Below are 24,102 nucleotides of genomic sequence, written 5' to 3' on the forward strand. Positions count from 1 at the left end.
AAGGCGTGTCGTTTGGTTTACTCCTCCACAGCACACACACACACACACAGAGACACAGAGACACACACACCGCTCGCAGTGCAAGTGGTGACACAACCGTGAGCGGTGGAAAGGGGGAGGGGAGAAATATAAAATGACCCAACAAATGCGAGGGAGAGAAACACACGCACTGAAGTCCATGCACACACACACACACAGAGAGAGAGAGAGAGAGAAACAATCACACAAAGAAAAATAGAAGAAAAAAAAAAAGAAATATATTTATTTATGTCTTGTTACTTCTTCTCCTTCTTCTTCTCGTTGTTGTTGTTGTTGTTGTTTTTGTTTTCCCCCTTTTCTCTCTTCTCTTCCCTTTTCAGTCATTTATTTTTGTTTTGTTGTTTTTTTTTTTTTGTTTTTTTTCCCCCACCTTTTATTTTTTTTTTTTGTGTGTGTGCGGGAGTGGAGGGGAGTGGAGTTGGGAGTGGGGAGGGGCATATTCCGCGCAGTCCTCTAAAAAAAAAAAAAAAGCCGCCCGCGTATCCATCGCCGCCCACAATTAAATGAAATTACAAAAAAATCATCCATCAAAAACAACAACAACACGAAGAATTTAAAAAAAAAAAAAAAAAACAAACACCATCAAAAATGAATAAAATTAAAATTTAAAAACAGAAGAAAAAAAAAAAAAAAAAAAGGACCACAACAATTTTTCGCTTCCCTTTTTTTTGTTGTTGTTGTTTTTTGTTTCCATTGGGCGCTGTAGCCGCTGCCGCTGCCGCTACTGCCATGTCATGTCATGCGTCTCCCCCCCCCCCCCCCCCCGCCCATGCATACGGATAGATATGTATTTTATGTGCATACATGCAGTGGAGTGTATTCCTCCTCCTCCTTCTTTTTTTTTTATTTTGTTTTATTTTATTTTCCGGTCGTTTCATTTTTTGTTTGTTTTTGTTTGTTTTTGTCTACGTTTCGAATTTGCACCTCTCTTCTTTCTCTCTTTCCTTTATTATTACTATTATTAATATTAATATTCTGTTCTTTCTCCCCCCCGCCCTTCCTCTCCTTTCGTTTTTGCTTTTTTTTTTTTTTTTTTTATATAAAACATTTATTTATTTATTTATTTATTTATACATGAAAATATTTGTGTATCTCCTTCTCTCTCTCTCTCTCTCTCTAGATGGATAGATGGATAGATGCATGCATGCATGTATAAATAAATATATTTATATTTATATTTATATTTATGATGATCAAGCGGTAGGGCCTTCCGCACGGTCGAGTAAATCCGAGCGGAGTTCACGGTTAAGAATCGCACCGACTCCAAATGAAGGCAGAATACGGACGACACGCAACATCGTGGAGGATAAGTAAGTGTCCCGCAGACTGGACTGCAAATCTCCCATACTAAATTTCGGGTACGTCTGATGATAGCGGATGGCAGTAATGTGCAACAGCGTTGTTGCAAACTGCAAGGCTGCGGGTGTGAGCAGCTGCGCCATGTCTGCTGTAGGCAGTGGAATCTTCACTTTTCCCTCCACCGGCTCAGGCAACTTCTTCTTTGCGTTCTCAGCCGGATTCCAGCAATGCCGCGAGAGCCAATTTGCCACCATTGGGGCGATAGTAAAGGCGGCAAGGCAGGTGAGTGTGTCACGGGTACAAAACAGCCCACGGGTTAACCACGGCACGGGTTTCTTTGAGTTGGCTAACATTTCCGCATTCACAGGTGGTAGGGAGCGAAGAATAATACCATCCTTCCATACAGTTGTGATGGTGTTAGCCACACCACTCATGATACCAGCGGCAAAGTTGGCAGACTCCGGGGTGCAGCCTTTGGCCTCACAGTAACTCTTCATAGTGTTAGAGCCAATATATGTGCTGGTGTAGACCACAAAACACACAGCAAATACCAGGCTGCACTTATTCTCTGCACATGGCAAAAAGAAACGATGAGGGCGTAAAAATAATGTCTTCGTGCCCCGCCAGAGTTCGCGGAGGCTACTGTCTGTGACACCTGCCACCCGCGCCATGATGCTGTAGTCAACAATGGAAATGGGAACGGCGGCGGCGGCACCAACAACCAACGCCGTCGCAACATCGGCCATCACAACACTTGGCGTGAAATGTCGCACTTTATGGAGCGTCTTCGCCGGTGCCTCCTCTACGGTTTCTGCGTGGACCATCATTTTTTGATATATATTTGGTTGGGTTAGGGTTAGGGTTGTTTGTTTGATTGTTTGTTTTGGGGATATTTTTCTGCTCACGCTTTCCTTTTATTCTTCCTTTTTGTTTGTTTCTCTCTCCGATGCGCAATTCACTGACACGGAGACACAGATATATATATATATGTATACATACATGTAGATAGATAGATGGTTCGTTGTCATGAAAAAAAAAAAATGAAAAAAAAAAAGGAAATATTTTATTTATTTATTTACTTTTAATACGGCAGTCGACTGCTGCATCCCACAGCCACAGCCACAGCCACAGCCACAGCCACAGCCACAGCCACACATGCATGCATGCATCCACCCACCCATTTTTCTTTTTTTGTAAAATTGTTTTTCACTCGTACAGCTGGCAAGGCAGAAACCGATAAGAGGTAAAAAAAAAAAAAAAAACACAACGACCTACACAAACACACACGCACACACAGAGAGAGAGAGAGAGAAAGAGAGGCAAAAAAACGGAAATTCAGTAGAATAAAAAAAAAAGAAACAAAAAATTAAAAATAAATGGCTTGCTAAAACGTTACTAGTAATTCTCATAATACCTCATATGGCAGCCCAAGCATCTCTCGTTCCTCTGCGTCAAACGCGTCAATGAGAACGCGAGCCAAGTACTGCCTCAACTCTGTCTCGCTCTTCCACCACTGTGGGGGCGTGTCCTCCTCATCTGCCACCGCGGCAAACGCATCAAGTGTGTCCAGCCGCCGTGCCAGCTGCTCCCCGCGCTCCCGCATGCTCTGGAGATGAGGGAAACCCCTTGAAAAGTGCTGTGTGGGCGATTTGGGCAGAATATCCCACTTCTGTAGCCGCCGCACGACGCGGGCACGTGCATCTGACGGTAGACGGTCAAAATCTTTCTCAATTGCAAGTAAGCGCGCGCTGCGATTGCCGTAACTGTAAAAGGACAAGCTGCGGTTGTTTCTTCGATCACCGCTGCCGTGATGATTGGCCGAGTCGCCATGCCAATAGGGTGACTGAGCGAGGCGCTGCGAGTGGGTCCTTTGCGGCTCCGCCTTGCCATGCGTAAACACCGCGTCAGGGCTCTGCTCCGGTGTTTCCGGCGTGTCGCGGTTGTTGTGGGCCCCCGGTGACTGTCGAAGCAGCACGGCGCGAATATTTCGATTCACGAGGTTGCCGTGTTCCGCGATGGTTTCCCGCAATCGGCGCCGTCGCATCGCGTTGGCCTGGGCATTCGCGGCGTCCATTTGTCGCCTCCGTCGCTCCTGCTGGCGCTTGGAGCGTGCGATTCGATCATAATACATGGCTACCGACTTGCTGAAAAGCATCTTCTGATACCGCGTCCTGTGATGATGCCGGCCGTGCATCGCCTGCTTAACGTAGTCGGCGGCGGTGTCATGCCACCCCCGCCATACTCGTTGCAGTAACGCCGCTTCCGCAGAAGCGCGGAGAGATGACAGAGCACCGTCACGCCCCACACTTCTCAATGCTCGCCGCTGCGCCGCCAAAAGAATGTCAAAGTCATCTGCCGCCAAAAGTTCCAGGGTCGTGCGAGACTCTGCCTCCTCCTCGTTTACAGCGTCAAGCATTACCGACAGATCCGTCGGGGAACGTGAATCCATCATCATCATGGCTTTCACACTTGCCGTGAGTCGTGATGTGGATGGTGCATACATAGACTCATTCAACACCCGACACACCCGCGCATCAGCGTCCCGTACCGGAGACGTCGTCCCAAAATTCCGGCCTCTTCTCGCGTCCACAAGAGCAGAAAGAACCTGAAGCGGATCGTCGCTTTCAACTGCAACACCCAGTTGAGCGGCAAGGGCTCGCAAACGCTCCCGTCGGTCCTCGTCAGAGATATTTCTGGCATTGGCGTCCACCTTCTGAGCCACGGTGTTTTTAATGGCCTCAGAAGAAGTTGGCTGATGATGATCCGCAAGCGAATTCTTCTCTGCAGCACCGGCCACAGCAGGAGTGGCGGATTCACTGAGAGCAGGGCTGGCACCTCTGCTGGCTGCAGGTGTACCGGCAGCATTCCCCGGCTCGGGACCGTACTTCTGCACAAGCGCAGCAAAGAAGTCCTCCTCACGTCCGGCGTACTTCTCCAGCTGTGCGTCCACCTGCCCCACCTTGCGGGGTGCATACTTCTCGTAGAAAGCCACCAGTCGGTCCCGGTAGGTGGACATTCTGTCCATTGTGGTGGGAGTGGCGGATTCACTGAGAGCGGGGCTGGCACCTCTGCTGGCTGCAGGTGTACCGGCAGCATTCCCCGGCTCGGGACCGTACTTCTGCACAAGCGCAGAAAAGAAGTCCTCCTCACGTCCGGCGTACTTCTCCAGCTGTGCGTCCACCTGCCCCACCTTGCGGGGTGCATACTTCTCGTAGAAAGCCACCAGTCGGTCCCGGTAGGTGGACATTCTGTCCATTGTGGTGGGAGTGGCGGATTCACTGAGAGCGGGGCTGGCACCTCTGCTGGCTGCAGGTGTACCGGCAGCATTCCCCGGCTCGGGACCGTACTTCTGCACAAGCGCAGAAAAGAAGTCCTCCTCACGTCCGGCGTACTTCTCCAGCTGTGCGTCCACCTGCCCCACCTTGCGGGGTGCATACTTCTCGTAGAAAGCCACCAGTCGGTCCCGGTAGGTGGACATTCCAGCAGCAGTTAGGGCACTCAAACAAACAAACACGCGCAAATATCTGCCTTTTTCTGTGTGCTTTTCCTTTAATTTTTCGTTTTGAGAGCGCAAAAAGGAGGCAGAGACAAGAAAGAAAAAAAAAAAAAAAAAAAAAAAGAACCCACATTGTTCATCGAATAACAATGAAAATAAACCGCGGATAAGGAAAGGTAAAAAATAGAAATAAAAAAAGGCATTGGATGCGTAGCCCACAACGGGAGAGGGAAGGAGGAAATTCGACGGCAGCAGACGGTATTGGCTAAGGTGTAGAGAAAAAAAATAAAAATAAAAAAATAAAAAAATGAGTGGAAGAAGTGGAAGGGAAACACAAACACACACACACACACACACAAAAAAAAAAAAAAAAAAAAAAGAAAAAAAAAAGACGGAAAAAAGATGAGAGCCCGCCCCATGTCTCCACTGATTGGGAAGGGAGGGGGGGGGGAGGAAACAAAAAAAGGGGAGAGGGCGTCATCATCCTACGGCCTGCTAGCCCGCACCAACAGCATAACGACACCAACAACCATCATGAAATTCTTCCCCAAAAAGACAGACACATCTGTCCCGTTGACAACAAATAGCACCAACCGCATCACGGCGTACAGGAGGTCGATAAAAAAGAATGTCCAAAGAAAGTAGTGGAACAATTCGTCGTCTCTGACCTGCTCCGTACGGGCGATCAAATCGGCGGCGTCCCCCCTTGGCTCCTCAAAGCGACGTAGAAACCGCACGGTTTCCTCGTCTTTAAAGAACAGTGAGGCGTAATACAGGTTGCATGTGATATGACCCATGACGGCAAAAAAGAGCACAAGCAGCTTTACATTGCCTGAGAACTGTCGCACCTCCACTCCAGTGAAGTAAAGCTCAAGCACATCCATGAAATGCAGCACGTGAGCAAAAACAGCTGCCATGTTTGTAGTATACGCCTTCGTCAACGACATCCCTACACGAAGTCGTGAAATAAGCACCGGGAATTGTACCACGGGTATAGTGAGCATCAAAGTTCCCAGGAGGCCATTGACCCCCATTCGTGGTGCAGCCACCATCGGCTCCCCCAGCGCGGACCACAACACCACCAACTTCCCTGACTGACCCAGGACGTAGAATGCCGGCCAGTGTCGCGCAATTGGCATGGGTAATGATTGCAGTAGCATCGTCATTGCCATCATTGCAGCGACGGCGATATCAGAAATCAGAAACAACAAGCAGAAGGGACCAAAATACAGCAAAAGATACGCCATTAAGACCGTCTGCTGCGCCAAGTATGCCAACGACAAGAGAAACTGTAACGCGTAGAAAATTATCCTTGACTCTTGCAGACGCGCCATGCACGGCATGCGAGAGGCCCATTGATACACGACGGTGGCGGGGTGGAAGAAACAACAGGTCCCAACCACTGCAAAAACTTCGTCCCAACCTTTAACCCGCACAATTATATGACTCTTTCCACTCATCCCCAAAACAAACATGACAAACGCCAATAAAATAAAAGCAAACGACCCCACACGAATGACCCGCAGCCAACAAATTCGGTGGTGTGATGATGTGCCAGCAACCGTCATGGTCATGGCTGGTGTGGGGGCGCTTTCTCTACTCCCGGGCGCAACATTTGACATTTTCCCCGCCCGGAGATGGTGAATGCAACGTGAGCCACCCTTTTACGTTGCCTCCAATGGGGTGTTTTGGCGCTGCCTTCTTGCACCTTCCCCGCCTCCCCTCCCCGTTGGCTGCTGTTGTGGCAGTGGTGGTGGTATTGTTTGCAAGGAAGAGAGAAAGAAAACAGAACATGGAGGATACAGGCAAAGAGAAAGAGCAGGCACTCAACGTGCTGGCGGTTGTGCACATGTCTCGTGTGCCACATACAATTCCACATTCTGTACAGCATTCAACTTTTCAATAAAAATAAATAAATAAATAAATAAATAAAACAAAATAAGCTACAATAAAAGCTACAGTAAAAGCAATAATAGTAATAAATAATAATAAATAATAAATAATAATAATAATAAAATTAAAGACTGTCATAAACACTTCAGCCACCAACACAACCACCGACCAAAAGTTCCACTAAAAATGCAGTCGGGCGTGTTGTTTTTGGACGTTCGTCTTGGATCGCATTAACCGGCATAACTCATGCAGGTGACGTGTCACTGCCTCCTCTTCTTTGGCGTAACTGTAAAGAACAGCGAGGTGCTGGTCCATCACCGACTGGATCTCCTCCATTTCCCGCTCCGTCTTCGCGTCCGCGACAAGTTTCTGCTGCACAATAGCGCGGAGATCGCCGATGCGGCGCCCCGCCTCCTCCGTGTCGCGCGTATATCTCGCTTCGCCCTCATGCAGTTCGCGGTGAAGCCTCAAAACTTCACTTTGTGCCGTCTGCCACGCAACGTGCAGCGCCGCACGCTCAGAGACAAGTCTCTTCAGAGAACTCTTGTGTCGCTCCATAAGTCTGGAGAGGGACGCTCTCTGATCCGCCCCGTCATCCCGTCGCTTTTCAGATCGCGAGACATCATCGTCGTTGTCTTCGCCCATCATCAATAACTGTTCCTGCAGAAGCACTCGGCATCGTGAAAGATCCTCTGCGAGTTTTTGCACACACTTCACGCCGTCGGAGAGCGGTTCCTCCGGTCGCCATTCGCCAGCCGCCCCGTCGCCGCCAACGGCCGGCATAAACTCGAGGGCGGCCGGTACGCACTCCAGTGGGGCACCGCACATCTCCGTCGTCTTCTCCACCACCACCGCCGCCGCTGCCGCTGCTGCTGCTGCTGCTCGTTGCAGGGACGCGTTGGGCAACGGCGCCGTCGTGTTCTCAATTATCCACTGTTCGAGACGACTGTGGGCTCTCGGGCCCTCCCGCTGCACTTCACAGGCACCTTCCCTCACTGTTGCCACATTACTCGCCGCAGAACTTGAGCAAAAGGGCAACTGTTGTGTCTCGTTTAAATCCTGCAGACGTCGCTTCCACGCCGCGCGTTCCTCATCGTGTTTGCTCAGCAACTCTTCAAGGCGCTGCTGCAGGAGGCACCGCATTTCATCCCGCTCCTTCAACACCCGCATTTTTTCGCTCAGCAGCACGGCTCCATTACGACAGGCCTCACGCAGGAGTGTGCGCACAGCTGCCTCCTCACTAACCACTTCTTCCTTTGTCCGCACACAAACCCACCGCACCCAATGACGCAGCTGCGTCTCAGTTCTTAAATGAAGCTCGATCTGCTGAATGGCCTGCCCGCAGCGACGCAGTTCGCGGCCGCTCTCTGCCATCAACTGCGCTGCAGAAACAGACGCATCATTGACATCAAGTGCTTTTACGATGCCCTCTGGTTTATCTTCTTGTAGATGATTCTCAGTGACTTTTTCCTCTGCCGCTGTCCACAAGGTGGAGGTGGAAGAGGAAGAAGAGGAAACCGCTGATATTTGATTTATGGCTTTTTGGAGCCGTCCGTACAAAAACGCTGACGCTCTTCGCAGAATGATGGCTGCCTCTTTCGGACCCGCCTCCAACACCTGCAAATCGTCCCGCGTGACACGTAATGTCGTTATCTGCCGCCGAAGCTGATCGCACTCGGCATGGAGCCTCTCACGCTCCTCCTCAAGTTCGGTATTCCGCCTCTCTTGCTTCGCAAGTGTGTCGTCCCGCTCCTGGATTTCTTGCATGCGACGGTCAATCGTCCCGCGAAGTTCATTGCATTCCCCTAACAGTTTTTGATACTCTTCGCCGAGCCGCTTTTCTTGACTTGCGAATTTATCCCGCATCGCTTCAAAGTCCTGCAGAAGAAATGCCTTTTGTTTCAGGGAGGCGATTTCCTGCAGCCGCAGCGATTCATTCTCGTCCTTAAGTGCCTTCATGCCCTCAACGAGGCGCCGCACACGTGTACGGATGGATGGACAGGAACTGGCGGCAACACCGCCAGCCGTCCCCCCCACTTCCCCCTCCGTGCCGTCAAGAAGAGAGACGGCGTCCTGCGTCAACTGAATCACCTCGTTCACCTCCTGAGCCCGCTGCAGAAGTTGCACCGGCAGTATATCGAGCGCCTGCCTCTCTAAACCCTCCTCGCCGCCCATAAGACACACGGCGGTGGCGCATGCGTTTGTTAGCTGTCGGATACCGATGAGTTTGGCGCGTATTTCCAGAACGGCGTCCTGCACAAACTTGCCTCTCATCCCGCCACCCTCCGCTTCGCTGGAAAAAGGGGTAAACGCACGGTTCTTCCGCGGGGACGCATCGGCAACACTGCGCCCGTCCGGGAGTTGCCCGATAGAACCACTTTCAGACGACACCGGGAACGTGCGGTTAAGCGAGAGCGACTCGTCACCTCTGCCCGCCACCACCGGCTTCGGTTTCGATTTACGCGTGAGTGAGCGACCGGGTGATGCGGCGAGAGAATAGTTCGGGTCATTCACATTCATGACGGAATTCACGAGTTCCCGCGCCTCCCGCATACTCGTCTCCCACTCGTCCACCTTCACCTGGAGGCAGCTAACGAGGTCGCGTAGCCGCGGAGGGCCCGAGCGCACCGCGGCGGCATCGGGATCGATAAGGGCTTGCACGTCTGCAATGGATGCGCTTGTCTCCCGCACAACATCCAGCAACGCGTTGGCAATAACGTGTGATGCGACGCTGGGGGAGGTCACAGTACCGCCAAGCTTCTCCACACTCGTCGTGACGGCTGTGCGCAACTCCTGTACCTCCGCCACCTTAGAGGCGATGTGGCTTCGCACCTGGTGCACAATCTCAAAGGAATGCCGCGACCCCAACGGCGACTGGCACGAATCTGAATCTCCCGAACCAACCAACTCCTCTTTAGAAAACAACTGTTTCGCCTTCTGACTGGCAAGCGAATCCGAAAAAGAGCTGATATTATCCGTGGCAACGTCAGCATGTGACAGGCAAGCTCCAAGGAGCGAAGACTGCGCCGCAACGCTCACCGTACCTGTTGTCGTGGCGAGTACACGACGTAGTTCCTCGCAAAGACGCTTGTTTTTCTCCCGCTCACCGCGAGCCCGCGTCAACGAGCGCCGCACACATACCACAAGGTCCTCATAGCAGCAAACAAGAGGTTTAGGGTTGTTTTTTTTGTTTGTGGTGGTGGTGGTGGTGGCTTCGCCGCCCGGGACTTCTTCCTTCTCCTCCACTCCATCTCGCACCAGTGACGTGATGTCCACAAATGCCGCCGAGGCACTGCGACATTCTTTCATCAGTTCCTTGACCATCGCTTCAAACGAAACACCGTCGTGGAGCCGCCGCGTCGCACCTCCCGTGTCATCTCCGATAAATGCGACAAGCGACTCCAGCGAGTCCGTCAGGCACACATGCAATTCGCGTATCTTCGCAACGACGCTGTCGTCCTCGCCGTCACTCGTGTCCGTAGCCATTCGCACACTTCCATCCCCCAACGCATTCCCAACGGCTTCGTAGGCAAGACGCACCCTCAAAATACGATCCGCGGCAAGCCGCACACGCTGCAGCACGTCGGTCTCCACAGCACGTATTCCCGCTGCCATTGTCTCTTCATAGCGCGCCAGCAACAACCCTCCATTCCCATCGACATTCGTGCAGTCCTGCGGGGTACTCGTCCACGTCAGTAACTCCTGCAGAGCCTCCTCCCTCGCGCCAAACGGCGCATGGAACGAAAAAGAAGGCGCCACTAAGCCCAACGCTTGAAAAACATCTCGAAGCAACTCACATGTCACCTCATAATAACGCGCACACGCCACATACTGACCCTGGCCGACCGTGTGCCACACAGACGCCAGCCGCTCCAACTTCACCGCCACCGCTCCAACAGCAGCAGGATCCACGAGACTAGAAGAGGAAATAACGTCAACACCCCTACACACGCAAACATCTCCACCGCTATTACTCGTCGATACACCATGCAGAGCACAACCCAACTTCTCCACAGCATCGTTAACGGAAACAGAAATCTTCGAAAACGAACGTTTCAACTCTTCCAACTCGGCACACACCTTAAAACACTCACTACGCAATGCATTACGTTCATCAACAAAGAGCGAAGAAAAGATATGAACAAACTCCAGCTCAAGCACACGACGGGACTCCGCTTCAGCCAACTCAAGGCGTTGATGCGCGTTCTGCTCCCCCAGCTCACGCACAGCGCCAGAGACGCACCGTAGGCGGCCCGCAACGGATGCATCGCTCTCACGGCCGGCCTCCACCGTCGGAACTCCAAGCAGCCCGGCCACCAATTCGCACTCATGCTCCGCGTCATGCAGAGAGACGGTCGCACTGCCCAGTCGCGTGTCTAGCTCACGCACACGCTCCGCCAACGCATCCCTCTCGGTGCCCAGCTGCGCCAGTTGCTCCTCCAGCTCACGGCGTCGGCGCTCGTTCTGCTCCCCCAGCTCACGCACAGCGCCAGAGACGCACCGTAGGCGGCCCGCAACGGATGCATCGCTTTCACGGCCGGCCTCCACCGTCGGAACTCCAAGCAGCCCGGCCACCAATTCGCACTCATGCTCCGCGTCATGCAGAGAGACGGTCGCACTGCCCAGTCGCGTGTCTAGCTCACGCACACGCTCCGCCAACGCATCCCTCTCGGTGCCCAGCTGCGCCAGTTGCTCCTCCAGCTCACGGCGTCGGCGCTCGTTCTGCTCCCCCAGCTCACGCACAGCGCCAGAGACGCACCGTAGGCGGCCCGCAACGGATGCATCGCTTTCACGACCGGCCTCCACCGTCGGAACTCCAAGCAGCCCGGCCACCAATTCGCACTCATGCTCCGCGTCATGCAGAGAGACGGTCGCACTGCCCAGTCGCGTGTCTAGCTCACGCACACGCTCCGCCAACGCATCCCTCTCGGTGCCCAGCTGCGCCAGTTGCTCCTCCAGCTCACGGCGTCGGCGTTCGTTCTGTTTTTCTAAGACGGTGCGGGCAAGTTCGGTCGCCCGAAGCCGCTCTTTTAGTTCCTGCACAGTACCAATAAGATGCCGCACACGGTCGTCTGCTTCTTGGCCCCCTGGCTTATTTGGAGGCGTTGTTGCTTCCTTGTTTCCCTTTTTTCCATTTACATCTTTGTTGCATACATTTGTACGTTGTTTCTCTTCTAACGTTTGGATTTTGTTTTTGTCAACAGTTAATTGCCTTCGTAACTCTTCCAGCTCTTTTTTTATATCATTTATATGATTGTTTTTCTCGGTTATTGTTCGTTGTAGCATTTTGATAGTGTCAGTTATAAACTCCTCACACTGACTTGTTTCCGGTGAGACCTCTTCGCACTGAGGAAAAAATAAGCCGCATGCTGCGAGTGTGGCATCATCGGTTGTACCCGTCTTGGCCAGTCGCGTGGATGTCCATGCGGAGAATGAATTATTCTCTCTAAATGCTAAAAGCAACGCTTGTCGAACGGCGCACAGTCGTCGTCTGTCGTTTTCCTCTTCCACGAAGAGTGTCTTACGCAAACGTGTTTCCTCATCTGTCAGTTGAGCGATTAAATAATTCCTCAACTGTTCATTGTGGCGGGAACGAGGGAAAGCGGATGCGTGGGACTCCGAAAGTTCATCAAAATCCACCAGAAAAGGGGAAGACTCACTGCCGGGGCGTCCCGTGGCAGCAAACTCGAGCGGCTCGTATGACCGAGAGGAGCCCCAGTCCCTTTCCTCGAGGTTCAGGCGCCCCACACTTTGTGGCTCCTGCAAGCTCTGACAATGCGACTCGTCCTGCACGGAAAAACAGCCGTGGGTATTACTTGTTCTTGAAATGGAACGGCACTTGAGATCCCCCAGCGACGCGAAGTAATCCAACCACGCCTGCTGGTCACTTTTTATGTCCGTTGCGAAAATAATCAGTCGTCGCTGCCGTCTGCGGGGTGCGCCGGTGTTATCCCGATGTTCACTGAACTCAATGCCAAAGTAGTAGTACCGTGGCCTTAGCTTCCCTTCACAAAGGCGGAATTCTCGCATGGCTCTCCGTGGTGGCTGATAATCGTTTCTACTGTACTCTTTATCTTTTTTGCAGACGTTTACATAAATGGAGTTGCCGTTATCGTCCCGCCGCACAATTCTCGTTATTGGAGCCTGACGCGAGGAGGCAAAGTGCTCGTGCACGTGGGAAAAACTAAATATGACACGAATCCCATCAAATTGCATCATGTCTATTATACGACCCCGTTCGCTCCAGCCGCTTGAAACCGTCAGTTTGTGATCGTCGCACGTCACCCATTGCATCGCCAATGTGGCGCGCTTCCCTGGTCCCATGTTTGATGTCACGTACCACAATTCACCCTCAATATTCTCCGTTGCGCTCGTGTTGCTGCGGCTCAGTGATACGGCACGGGAAAATTTAAAACTTGTGCTGGCAAGCCTCACGGATTGTTGCGCCTGAAGCGACGGTGAGAACGATGTGCCCAACGGCGCATTGCCATCCTCGTCATCTGTTTCCGTCTCCTGTACGGGATTCGCCAGCTTTGGCAGCGACAAGCCAACATGCCGGGGTCTCCGAACAGGACGGCGTACTTTCCTTTTCATTCAACTAGAGGATTCCCTGTTGTTGTTGTTGTTGTTGTTGTTGTTGTTTTGTAGTTGTTTGTTTGTTTGTTTTATATATATATGTGTATATATGTATATAATATATATTTGCCTCCGCCCGCAACCTCTTCTCTTCGTTCGTAACTTCACGATAAATATATCCCACTGTATATATATACAGAACTATATATATATATATGTAAGCAGAAAGGGAGATGACTGCCAACGAACAATAAACCTCGTGGGTCTGTCCACTTCAGCCTTCCCCAGCGACAGCGTCGGCGGTGCTGTCAAATGTCCCTCTGGATGCTTCTTTCTTCTCCCGCCCCCTTCACGACTTGCCCTTTTTTTGTTGTTGTTTTGTACTTTTTTCTTTTTTTCTTTCGTTTTTTTTTTTTTTTTTAAGAATAAATCCTTCCTGTTGAACCTTTTGTTTTGTGTTGTTGTTGTTGTTGTTGTTTCTACGCCGATAAAAACGCTCCCGTCTCCCCCTCCTCAGCAAATTACTTCAAGAGTGCGTACGCCACACACACACACACACACACTTCCCTTCTTTTCCTTCCGCCGTGTCAGCAGCAACACTTCCACAAAAACTGCAATGATTTGACTTGATAAAGGCCGAATATGTGCAATTAAAAATAAAATAAAATAACAGGCCCCAGGATGATCATGCCATAATGACGTGAATGTAAAGGGGGGGATTATTAGGGAAAGGTAATAATAATGAAAAAGAAGAAAAAAAAAAAAAAAAAGGAAAAGATGTCAATGTAATAAACGTCACATTACAAGGCGCATGTGTGCAGGCAGAGAAATGGCAAACCCGTGGCAATAAGTAACAACGTAGACCGGTACACGCTGTCACTTAATGCCGCCTGATTATTATTACCCAAAACAACAACCAACAAAAAAGGATGGGGGATTAAAGTAAATATATATGGATATATATATTTATATCATAAATCAAAAAAATAATAATAATAATCTGGGATCACAGACACACAGAGACACATCCTTTTTCTCCGTATATATATATATATATATAAAGAGAGAGAGAGAGATGTGCATGGTTGCCCTTTTGCTTCGCTCCTCAACAGGATTCGTCCTTTCGTATTTCTTTTTACTCCTCAGGATGCCATGCGCCCTTAACGGCCCTGCTACCGCGAATACGTCCGGTGCGGCGGGCGGCGATCAGGCCGACCTTCTGGCCTGGCGGTGCGTGACGTGAGACGGTCGACGGGTGGCCAATGTGCTGATGGTTACCACCACCGTGCGGGTGCTCCACTGGGTTGCGGGCAACACCACGCACCTTGGGCCAGCAGTTACGCTTTCCACGGAAGCGGTAAAAGGAGTTACCGGCCTTCAGCACCGGCTTCTCAATACGGCCACCGCCAGCAATGATACCAATCATGGCGCGGCAGTTACTGGGAACGGTCTTCTTCTGCCCGCTTGGCAGCTTCAGGCGTGTGCGGCCCGTCTCGTGGTTGTGCGAGATGATGATGCAGTAGTCGCCCGAGGCACGTGCAATGGTGCCGCGGTCGCCGACCTTCGCCTCCACGTTGCAGACGATGCAGCCCTCCGTGATTTGGCCAAGAGGCAGCACATTGCCAATGGCGAGTGGTGCCTTCACGCCGCAGAGGACAGACTGTCCAGTGAACATGCCCTCCGGCGCCACCATCAGCTCCTTCACGCGGCGGTACTTGTACGGATGCCGGAATTCCACGCGGGCGAGCGGGGCACCACGGCCGGGCTCATGCTCAATCGTCTTGACCACACCACGCATAAAACCATGACGCTCGGCGTAGTCAAGAATGCGGAGCTTCGCGGGACCGAGACGCTTGTGGCCGTGCAGCTGGTAGACGGACCCGTTGCCCTTACGGCAGGTGAGCACAGTCTTTCCCATTGCCCCTTTTTTATTTTTTTTTTCTGACTGTCTGTTTGGTCCCTTTTGCCGGAAGCAGGAGGACGCAGCAAAAGAAAGGAACAGGTAGAAAAGGAAAAAAAGAAAAATGGGAGGAAGGTGGTCACGGAAAAAACAGTGTAAAAGTGGCCTGCGGGACAACTCGACGTGTAACGCGCATGACAATGTCACGTATGCCCTCCCCTGGCGCCGGATACGCCACAAGAGCCCGGCGGAGTCAAAATAAAGAAAAATTTCGTTTATTCTGCGGCAACTGTGAGAAGTAAAATAATTCCCCTCCACACACACTCACCCATTTGTGCAGTCATCCCTTCTTAGCTCCCACCTATTTCATCGCCGTCCAAATTGCTGTGGTTGTTTTTTGTCTCAATGTTCCTCACACACTTATGTATACTATATATTCCTCTACTTTCACCTTGAAAAGCAATCCTGTTCACATTTTATTTGTTGTTGTTGTTGTTGTTGTTGTTGCGTGCGGTGTACCTTCCGCTTTATTGCCCCCCGGCGTCGTTACACCGCCATTTCCTCCAGCCCAAACTCCTTCAAGAAGGGTGTCAAGTCCTGCTGCCATGAGGCCTCAACAAGGTCGCTACGGTCCATGAGGTTCAGCGTCATGCGAAGCAGATCCCACAAACCGCGTGTTGCGATCCGAGAACCTTCGCCCTGCGGGTTTGTGCCCCCGGCCTGCAGAGCGATGGCCCGTGTGATGTGTTTTGCAGCAAGCGGGTACTGCGCCATGTTCGAGTAGGATACCGCCATGTTGTACATGACGCGCACGTAACCCGGGTTAATGTCAAGTGCACGGTTGTACGCCTCAAGTGCCTCCTGTGGCCTGTTACCGTTGGCGAGTGTCGCACCGAGTTTGTTCCACATATGCGCGTCGTCTGGGCGCAACTCGACGGCACGACGGAAGTTCTTGGCGGCCTCGTCAAAGCGATGCGAGAGGTTGTGCAGCACACCGAGGCTGGCATGCAGCTGCGGGTCATTTGGGTTCATCTCCACCGCGGCGTACAAAAGTGTGCAGCAGTCGCGGTACTCGCTTGGAGCGGCAAAAAAGTAATTTTCTTCCGGCACCTCGTCCAATCCTTCATCGGCAGCCACCTCCTGCAGGTCCACTAAACCAAGGTGCTCGTACTGCGGCTGGGACAGCAGCCACGACCGCAGAGATTGCAGCGCCGCCCCCACATTGTGCTCGTTTGTGTGCGAGACCGCAAGCGCTGCGTGAACGGCGACGTCTTTTGGATCCAACATGCGGGCGTGGTTCAGCGCAATGATTGCAAGGCAGTCCTTTTCATTTTCGGCCTGCGTTGTGCCCAGACGCCGCCAAGCCTCCACATTTTCCGGTTCCTTTTGGCACACCGCCTCAAAGGCCAAGGCGGCCTCCGCCATGTTCGCCAACTGCAACATTGCAATCCCTTCCTCCATGGGTTTGTCGTGGTACATGTACGGGTTGTTGGGCTCAAAGGGATAATTCGTTTCGTTTTGGACGCGCTGCAACTGCTCTTGTGCCTCGGCGTACTCTTTTGCCCATTCTTCCACATCCGCCGCGTTGTCAAGGGCACCATCGTCCATCAGAGCATCGTTGCTACCGTCAAATAAACGACCCTCCGCTTGTTCGTTATTTCCTTGTGGACGTTGCACCATGTGCTCAAAGAAACCCGGCGGCATGTTCAGCCCTTCTGCGGCGGCCCACTCCTTCAAGTACTCCGCATCCTCAGGAGCATCCGGATCGGGTCCTGGGCCCTGCACCAACTGACCCGTCTCCTCATCAATAAGCAGTTCCTTGCTGCGGATTTTGTCCATAAACTGGTAGAACTCGGAGTTCTTTGCATGCTCCTCCATCGTCTGCTCCGACTGACCCTCAAGCGTGAAGACCTGCGCATCGCTGTAATCCTGTGCCCACTCCGCATCACGCAACTTCTCCACCCATCCATTGTCGCTGCTCTGCTGCTGCAGCTCCTGTTGCACGGACGTGGTACTTGTTGCTGTGGCCCCCTGTGTCATGGTTGTGTTGTTTGCAGCCGCCATTGCCGCATCCCCTGCAAATTTCATCGAGGCGTACGGCATCATAGGCGGTGCGCCCATCATAAAGCCGCCGGTCCCTGGACCAAACATCATCGGTGGCATTATTTGTGGCCCCATCATAGCGGGCCCAACCAGCCCTTGCGGTTGATGTGAATGCGCATGTGAATGCGCATGTGAGTGCGCATGTGAATGCGGATGCGTCGTGCAAAAGGTGCAAAATGCCTCCTCCATTTCCTGCTGCTGGCGAAGCATAAAGGCATCGTTTTGCTGATGCCGCATGGCCAACTCTTGTGGATGCTGTTGTTGTTGTTGTTGTTGTTGTCCCTGGTACGCTGCGAACTGGTGGGTCCATTCGCCTGCCGGCCCTGTCGGCGTCTGCACCATCATCATTTCGTTTATGAGAACGTCATGCTCGGAGTTGCCGGTTGGGCCCACGCCAACACCGCCATGCATGTGGAACGCATCCTTCGCAAACTGCTGCCCAATCGCCGCGCCGGTGCTGCAGTCCATTTGTCTGTCCCTGTTTTTTTTTTTTTTGTGTGTGTGTGTGGTAGTGGTGGTGGTGCTACTTCCTCCTCTTTTCTTGTTAAAACCAACACACCGGCAGTGACTGGCCGTGTATTCAAAAACAAATTAAATCAAATTAAATTAAATGAGTCCTCGACTTATCCTCCTCGTCTCCTGCCGCTGGTGACAATTGCAGACGGATGTGTCGGAGCGCAGCCCCCTCGCCTCGATTCCTCAGCCACCGCTACTAGAAATGAGTCCTACTACCACTACTACTAATAATAATAACAATACGCCCTTTTGCTGTTGTTGGTTGATCTCTTTTCTTTTCTTTTTTCTTTGCCACCGCGCACAAAAACAACAACAGCAACAACAGCGGTGGTAGTGGTGGTTGTAGTAGGTGTGGCAGCAGTAGTACGAAATACAACAACAATAATGATAATATTAAGTGGTACTGCTGAGGGGAGGAGAAGTGGCAGGAGGGAAAACACAAACACACAGAGAGAGAGAGAGATGGATGGATGGGGAACGAGGAGGAAATTTGACTGGTAGCCCCCCACCCGCCCACATAAAAATACAACAACAACAACAACAAACATAAAAAATTGTTAAAACGTCGCCCCGAACAATCAAAAAAAAAAAAAAAAAAGAAGGAAGAGAGAAAGAGGAAGAAAGCGAAAGAAAGAGGGCAACTCCGGGAAATTATCCCACCCTCCCAACCCTCCACTGGTACAATTGCGTACATGCAAAAATATACATAAAAATATATTCTTCTTCCTTTTTTCGTGTGGTCCGTTCTTTTTTCCCCGTGTTTTCTTCAGCATTGCTGCAGATGGTGCTGCTGCAGACGGGACGGTAACATGTGCATTCCCCCACTTACCCCACTCAACACCCCACCATACAGACACAGACCTTATGGTGTTACAACTGTGAGACTCAGTCATACGCGGCTGGTCCGGTGTGTGTGTGTGTGTGTGTGTTTTGCGCCAATGACAACAATTCCATGAAGGAAACATTACCGGCTATTGGCTTTTCCCCCATTGGGTGATACGGGTGCGTGTGTGTAATGGACCCTGGCGTACCACGATGATGTTTCCGGCATTGCCAGGAGAGTGCGCAGGTGGCAACAAAGAAAGCGACGAGTCAAATCATTGCGACCCGAATATATATGGCACACGTCGGACGTTGTAATAAAACTCCCTCTCTTCCTCCTCCTCCTCTCTTCATTCATTCATTCATTCTCCCCCTACACCCACCCACACACATCTGAACAATGCTTTCTCTCTCTCTCCCTCTCTCTCTCTCTCTCTCTCTCTCTCTCTCTCTCTCTCTCTGCCTCTGTGTGTGTGTGTGTTCGTTGCATCATCTTTTATATATAAATAAGTTTGTAAGCGAGTAATCCTTATGCGCAAGCGCTCAAACAAAAACACATACCGTCCGTTTTTCCTTGTCGTTTTGTCACTACGTTTTGTTGTTGTTTTTTGTTTTTTACTTCAATTTTCTTTTTTTTTTTTTTTGTTTTTTGGTTTTTGGTTTTGTTTGTTTGTTTCTATTGACATCTCCGCTCACACATTTTACAAGACATATAAATAAATATATGAAGGCAAAAGAAAAACCAGAATTTCCCACCTCTTTTTTTTTTTTTATTTATTTATTTATTTATTGGGATTCCCTCCCACCCCTCCCTCCCTCTCTGCCACGTTTAAGAAACCAACACGAACCGTGTGTGTCGCTTAATTCACCCCTTCCACACGCACGCACTTACACAGAAACAAACAAACAAACATATAGATATATTGATATATTGATAGAAAGAAAGAAAAAAAAAAAAAGGAGAGGGGGGGCAAAGATATTGGACAATGTGGTAAATGTGCTCAGTATTTCAAGTCGTAGGTGTCAACGAGCTCGCGTAACCACCGCTGGACTTCTGCCAGTGACTTTGTACCGTGCCGGCGATTGTCGCGGGTGCGGACGTTAACCGTCTGTGCCTCTTCTTCCACCTGACCGACAACAAAAATAAAGTTGTACCGTGCCACCTCTGCGTTACGAATCTTCTTGTCCAATGTCGCGTTGCCGCTGTCAACATCAGCGTGAAAGCCATCGGCGTAAAATGCGTCCCGCACTTTCGTGGCGTATGCGGTGTTTTCAGCAGACACGGGGATAACAATCACCTGCCGTGGACTGAGCCACAGCGGCCACTCGCCGCCGTAGTGCTCGCACAAAATAGCGATACAGCGCTCAAGCGAGCCAAAAATGGCGCGATGAATCATAACTGGACGTGCCTGGTTCGCATCCAGACGGCGGTCGATGCAAAGTTCCCTTGCGGCCTTCTCGTACGATGAAAGGCACTCATCTCCCGCTTCAGGTTTTCCCTCTGTCGTCGTGGCGTCCGTCCCCACGTTGGGGGCGTTGGGGTCGGTATGATGTTCCTTCGCCTCCGCCCCCGCACCACCCTCAACGGTCGAAGTCGGGAGTGTGTACTTAAGCCCAAAGCGTTGTGGCAAATTGAAGTCCAATTGAACGGTGGCGCATTGGTGACGACGCCGCAGCGCGTCCTCCACGACGATGTCTATCTTTGGACCGTAGAACGCACCATCGCCGGTATTTTCCTCCCACGCTTCGGCATGTGTTGGCCCCTTCCACTCGTCATCCTTCTCCTCCTTCTTCTCTGTGTCTTTGTTCTCACGGTTGGCCGCCTGCTTCTTGAGAAGCGCACGGAGCTTCTTGACGGTGTCCCTGCGTCCATCAAACGTAAAGGTGGCACCCTCCTTAAAAGGATCCGGCAAGTGCTCTGGAATGCCGCAGAAACTGTTGAGTGCCGCACGGAGGTACGCCTCTGCCTGGTCCCACATCTCTTCCGTCCCAAGTTTGTTTTCAGGGCGTGTGGCGTGCTTGAGGAAGAATTTAAACCCAAGCGTGCGGTAAACATCATCCAAAAAGACGAGTGCGCCCCGAATCTCCTCCTGCACCTGATCCATGCGACAGAAAATGTGGGCATCGTCCTGTTGGAATCGCCGCACACGCGTGAGTCCCGTGAGGGCGCCACTTAATTCGTTGCGGTGCAGAACACCAAAGTCGGCGTAACGAATCGGTAATTCCTTGTATGAGTGTTGCTGCATGGCGTACATGATGCAGTGACCGGGACAGTTCATTGGCTTCATCCCATGATCCTCCTTCTCCACAACGATGCGGAACATGTTGTCTGCATACTTGTCCCAGTGGCCCGAGACCATCCAAAGTTTGGAGGAAAACATGTTGGGCGAAACAACCTCCTCAAAGCCGCGGCGGCGGTACTGTTTGCGCTGAAACTCCACCAGCGCGTTGTAAATACGAGCGCCGTGTGGAAGCCAAAAGGCGCTGCCGGGCGACACCTCGTGAAAGCCGAAAAGTTGCTGTTGCCTGCCAATGTTCCGATGATCACGCCGTGCAGCCTCCGCTTGCAGTGCCTTCCATTCTGTCAACATCGTCTGCTTCGGGAAGGAAATGCCATACACGCGCTGCAGCACCGCATTTTCCGCCTTCCCTTCAAAGTAAGAAGAGGAGTTCTTTGTCACGGCAAACGCCTTTACACGGCCGGTGTCGGGTAAATGTGGACCACGGCATGGGTCAATCAAGTGACCACAGCGGTAGACCGTACAAAAGCCGTTCTCAGGCACTTTGCTTGCGAGTATCTTGCTCTTAAATTCCGTGTAGCCAAAAAGTCGTAGTGCGTCGGCCTTTGAGACCGTCAGGCGCTGGTACGGCATCTTCATCTTTACAAGTTCCTGCATGGCGATCTCAATTGACTTGTAATCCGTCTCCGACAGCGGCCGGCCCGTGTCGCCCTCGTAAAAGAAACCCCCTTCCTCCAGCGCCGGTCCAACCGAAAGACGTGTGTGGAAGACACGCTCGAGAGCGTAGCCGAGCACGTGGGAGGAGCTGTGCCAGAAGACATGTCGTGCCTCAGGATCGTCCCAGTCGAGAAGTTCAAGTGTGGCATCGCCCTCAAAGACGCGGGTGAGGTCCCACAACTCGTCATTCACGCGTGCAACAATCACCCGTTCGGCCTGGGAGTTGGACAGTCGTTTCGCAATGTCTATTGGGGTCGTCAGCCAGCTTGTGGCGGGTAGTTGTTTGCCGTCGGGTAGTGTGATGGTGATGGGTGCCTGCATGGAGTTGTACTTCGCCTCCTGCGCTGCCAGCAATTCATCGAACAACGCATCACGTGCCTTCCAAAATTCCGGCTCCTGCAATGACTTGAGGTCGACTGTTGCGGCATCCGAGGCAGAAGGTGCCGCCCCCTTCTTATTCTTCTCGCCAGCAGACGTCGTCGCGGCTTTTGACATGAATAACTGTGTCGAGCAACTGGCTGAGAATTTGGGGTAGGCGTAGGAGAATATCCGGGGTCGCAGCAATAAAAAACCGCGCTGGTGAATTCGAAACGTGGCTCTCTACTTCTTCTTTATTTTTGTGTGTGTGTGTGTGTGTGTGTAACTTTCAGAAAAACAGAAAGCAAAGCCGCACTCCCAAGCAGCAGCAGCAACAACAACAACAGCCAATAAGCAAAGAAGAAAATAAATAAATAAATAAATCACACGCGTCAATCTTAACGGGCTCAAAATGACCTCCTCCTCATCCTTCACGTCTCTTTATTGATGTTCCGCGCCTCCGCCGTGTGGGCGTGTGCTCCGTTCCCCTCTGAAGCAGCAGCGGTGGGAAAAACGAGATACGGCACAAGAATAGGATGGCGTCAACGCTACACACACACACACACAGAGAGAGAGAGAGAGAAAGAAAGATAAGTTCAACGTGGCATCAAAAACATCATTCTTTCCTCCGCTTCTTCTTCACCACCTCAAGAGGAGTCACAGCAGCAGCACCAACGGAATCAGAAGAAACAGAAACATCACGTAACATCCTCCCAGTGACATTTTGCTCTCGCCGCTCTGTCTTCTTAGGACTGCGGCATTCATTCGGTTCCTTCGGTGAGGCTCCTCCTTCGCCGCGTGTGTGTTTGCGCCGCATCGCCCCCAGGACGGCAGCGCGGTACGCTTCGTTGATGGCGCGCTCCGCGCTGCGTGCCTCCGCCTCACGCTGCCGCCGTGTGCGCCGTGTCTCCTCCTTCTGCTCAAGCAACGTGTCCCACGTGAAGTCGTCAAGGAACTTCACTGTCCACAGCTGGCCGTGGCACTTGCGGCGTCGCTTGCATGCGACAGGCGTCCCGTTCATCGCCGCCGCCGCCCGTCGCGCGTCCTCGGCGTGTGCAAACTCCAAGTATCCATTCATAAACTGCAGCGGAAGCAACGTGCCGCCAGGGCGTCGCTCCTTCTTTGGAAAAGGCGTAAATTTCTGTCGCAGAATCTTACCAAACTCATTAAAGTGCATGCGCACCTCCTGTGGTCGCATGTCGCGCGGGATGGTCGAGAAAAACAACACCCCACGCTGCGCAGGTGGCACGTAGTCGTCATCGCAGTAGTCGCTTCTGTTGTCGTCGTGGCCGTCACCGTTTCTGGTGTCGATTTTTTTGTCGCCGCTCGGCATCACTAAAACTGCACGGGAAGAGGGGTGGGCGGAAAGGAGAATAAAGAAAAAGGGTGAAAAAACAACCGGACATGCCAAACAAAAAAAAAAAAAAAAGGGAGGGAGGGAGGGAGAAAAACACGGTAGGGTTGAGAAGGAGAGTTGTGCACATGCCCGTGTGGTCTGTAGTGTATTTTTCTGCTGCGCCACCGCCACCGCCACCATCCGCGGCACGCGATCGCTTCTCAAAGAGGCCGCGGGGGCCATGCGATCGCCGGCGCAGGTATGACGTAGACATCTCTCTCCCTGGGCGCAGCCGGCCACTTGAACAATGGTGCCAGGGCCCAGTACTCTTAATAGAGGGAAAGATAACTGCCTGCCACCCATCCGCTACGGAGTAGACATCCGACTGTTGGTAAAAGAGAGAGAGAGAGAGAGAAAAAGAAAAAAAAAAAAAATGCATCATAAATGACGTAGACAATATTACCGCCGTGATGACATCCGACCATCCATTACACACACACACACACACAGAGAGAGTGAGAGAGAAATAAAAAAAGCGGCCGCATCTCTGGTATTAATTGGGGGAAAAAAAGAAAAAAAAAAAAAAAAGAAAGAAAGCAGACATGCATACGTGTTCGCATAAACATAGGATTGAGAGGAAATAAAATACAAAAAAAAAAAAAAAAAAAAAAATTTTATGAACAACAAAAAAGAGGGAGAGAACACGAAAAAGGAGGAAGGTGCAGGTGCAGGTGATGCGTCTTGTTTCATGACTTTTCTATTTTTCTGAAGTGCTCTCTTTTTTTTTTTTTTTTTTTTTTAAGGGGGG

The 24,102-nt window shown here is 51.5% G+C and overlaps 8 protein-coding genes across 8 annotated transcripts, besides 59 other annotated features; all 8 read right to left on the minus strand.

Annotated features, from left to right (window-relative positions):
• Nucleotides 1–2,602: a sequence feature (heterozygous, non-Esmeraldo-like haplotype).
• Nucleotides 32–70: a microsatellite.
• Nucleotides 197–256: a sequence feature (GA-rich).
• Nucleotides 279–299: a repeat region.
• Nucleotides 300–326: a microsatellite.
• Nucleotides 327–357: a repeat region.
• Nucleotides 363–427: a sequence feature (T-rich).
• Nucleotides 595–676: a sequence feature (A-rich).
• Nucleotides 787–808: a sequence feature (GC_rich).
• Nucleotides 876–904: a microsatellite.
• Nucleotides 985–1,014: a sequence feature (AT_rich).
• Nucleotides 1,051–1,076: a microsatellite.
• Nucleotides 1,086–1,111: a microsatellite.
• Nucleotides 1,131–1,157: a microsatellite.
• Nucleotides 1,191–1,227: a sequence feature (AT_rich).
• Tc00.1047053508299.20 (hypothetical protein, conserved) lies at nucleotides 1,233–2,165 on the minus strand (the record flags this gene model as incomplete). Its single annotated transcript, XM_805925.1, has 1 exon — nucleotides 1,233–2,165. One exon carries the CDS (start codon nucleotides 2,163–2,165, stop codon nucleotides 1,233–1,235), a length of 933 nt encoding a protein of 310 aa, XP_811018.1.
• Nucleotides 2,314–2,350: a microsatellite.
• Nucleotides 2,368–2,425: a sequence feature (AT_rich).
• Nucleotides 2,603–2,730: a sequence feature (areas merged during assembly that could not be assigned to a particular haplotype. This can correspond to areas where the two haplotypes were merged or to regions with more than two copies in the genome that were merged during assembly.).
• Nucleotides 2,634–2,657: a microsatellite.
• Nucleotides 2,681–2,716: a sequence feature (AT_rich).
• Nucleotides 2,731–16,979: a sequence feature (heterozygous, non-Esmeraldo-like haplotype).
• Tc00.1047053508299.30 (uncharacterized protein) lies at nucleotides 2,744–4,816 on the minus strand (the record flags this gene model as incomplete). The annotated part of the gene is made up of 1 exon (XM_805926.1): nucleotides 2,744–4,816. The coding sequence occupies one exon, from the start codon at nucleotides 4,814–4,816 to the stop codon at nucleotides 2,744–2,746; it is 2,073 nt and encodes a 690-aa protein (XP_811019.1).
• Nucleotides 4,928–4,960: a microsatellite.
• Nucleotides 5,113–5,165: a sequence feature (A-rich).
• Nucleotides 5,166–5,192: a microsatellite.
• Nucleotides 5,193–5,235: a sequence feature (A-rich).
• Tc00.1047053508299.40 (uncharacterized protein) lies at nucleotides 5,320–6,456 on the minus strand (the record flags this gene model as incomplete). Its single annotated transcript, XM_805927.1, has 1 exon — nucleotides 5,320–6,456. One exon carries the CDS (start codon nucleotides 6,454–6,456, stop codon nucleotides 5,320–5,322), a length of 1,137 nt encoding a protein of 378 aa, XP_811020.1.
• Nucleotides 6,741–6,767: a microsatellite.
• Nucleotides 6,803–6,849: a microsatellite.
• Tc00.1047053508299.50 (hypothetical protein, conserved) lies at nucleotides 6,908–13,321 on the minus strand (the record flags this gene model as incomplete). The annotated part of the gene is made up of 1 exon (XM_805928.1): nucleotides 6,908–13,321. One exon carries the CDS (start codon nucleotides 13,319–13,321, stop codon nucleotides 6,908–6,910), a length of 6,414 nt encoding a protein of 2,137 aa, XP_811021.1.
• Nucleotides 7,581–7,610: a microsatellite.
• Nucleotides 13,339–13,380: a microsatellite.
• Nucleotides 13,394–13,429: a microsatellite.
• Nucleotides 13,488–13,523: a microsatellite.
• Nucleotides 13,666–13,724: a sequence feature (T-rich).
• Nucleotides 13,760–13,781: a microsatellite.
• Nucleotides 13,846–13,866: a microsatellite.
• Nucleotides 13,952–13,973: a sequence feature (AT_rich).
• Nucleotides 14,048–14,079: a microsatellite.
• Nucleotides 14,260–14,303: a sequence feature (AT_rich).
• Nucleotides 14,344–14,363: a microsatellite.
• On the minus strand, nucleotides 14,439–15,221 carry Tc00.1047053508299.60 (60S ribosomal protein L2, putative; the record flags this gene model as incomplete). The annotated part of the gene is made up of 1 exon (XM_805929.1): nucleotides 14,439–15,221. One exon carries the CDS (start codon nucleotides 15,219–15,221, stop codon nucleotides 14,439–14,441), a length of 783 nt encoding a protein of 260 aa, XP_811022.1.
• Nucleotides 15,684–15,710: a microsatellite.
• On the minus strand, nucleotides 15,750–17,774 carry Tc00.1047053508299.70 (peroxisome targeting signal 1 receptor, putative; the record flags this gene model as incomplete). Its single annotated transcript, XM_805930.1, has 1 exon — nucleotides 15,750–17,774. The coding sequence occupies one exon, from the start codon at nucleotides 17,772–17,774 to the stop codon at nucleotides 15,750–15,752; it is 2,025 nt and encodes a 674-aa protein (XP_811023.1).
• Nucleotides 16,980–17,081: a sequence feature (areas merged during assembly that could not be assigned to a particular haplotype. This can correspond to areas where the two haplotypes were merged or to regions with more than two copies in the genome that were merged during assembly.).
• Nucleotides 17,082–18,028: a sequence feature (heterozygous, Esmeraldo-like haplotype).
• Nucleotides 17,560–17,586: a microsatellite.
• Nucleotides 17,895–17,918: a microsatellite.
• Nucleotides 18,029–18,194: a sequence feature (haploid, non-Esmeraldo-like haplotype).
• Nucleotides 18,195–18,622: a sequence feature (heterozygous, non-Esmeraldo-like haplotype).
• Nucleotides 18,405–18,457: a microsatellite.
• Nucleotides 18,623–18,833: a sequence feature (areas merged during assembly that could not be assigned to a particular haplotype. This can correspond to areas where the two haplotypes were merged or to regions with more than two copies in the genome that were merged during assembly.).
• Nucleotides 18,730–18,751: a microsatellite.
• Nucleotides 18,834–24,102: a sequence feature (heterozygous, non-Esmeraldo-like haplotype).
• Nucleotides 19,048–19,105: a microsatellite.
• Nucleotides 19,238–19,325: a sequence feature (T-rich).
• Nucleotides 19,406–19,435: a microsatellite.
• On the minus strand, nucleotides 19,646–22,096 carry Tc00.1047053508299.80 (threonyl-tRNA synthetase, putative; the record flags this gene model as incomplete). Its single annotated transcript, XM_805931.1, has 1 exon — nucleotides 19,646–22,096. The coding sequence occupies one exon, from the start codon at nucleotides 22,094–22,096 to the stop codon at nucleotides 19,646–19,648; it is 2,451 nt and encodes an 816-aa protein (XP_811024.1).
• Nucleotides 22,220–22,242: a microsatellite.
• Nucleotides 22,308–22,342: a microsatellite.
• Nucleotides 22,525–22,549: a microsatellite.
• Nucleotides 22,575–23,291, minus strand: Tc00.1047053508299.89 (hypothetical protein, conserved; the record flags this gene model as incomplete). Its single annotated transcript, XM_805932.1, has 1 exon — nucleotides 22,575–23,291. One exon carries the CDS (start codon nucleotides 23,289–23,291, stop codon nucleotides 22,575–22,577), a length of 717 nt encoding a protein of 238 aa, XP_811025.1.
• Nucleotides 23,691–23,715: a microsatellite.
• Nucleotides 23,859–23,890: a microsatellite.
• Nucleotides 23,944–23,966: a microsatellite.
• Nucleotides 24,073–24,094: a microsatellite.

The sequence above is a fragment of the Trypanosoma cruzi genome, genomic scaffold (assembly GCF_000209065.1).
Source record: "Trypanosoma cruzi strain CL Brener 1047053516763 genomic scaffold, whole genome shotgun sequence".
Classification (NCBI taxonomy): Eukaryota; Euglenozoa; class Kinetoplastea; order Trypanosomatida; family Trypanosomatidae; genus Trypanosoma; species Trypanosoma cruzi.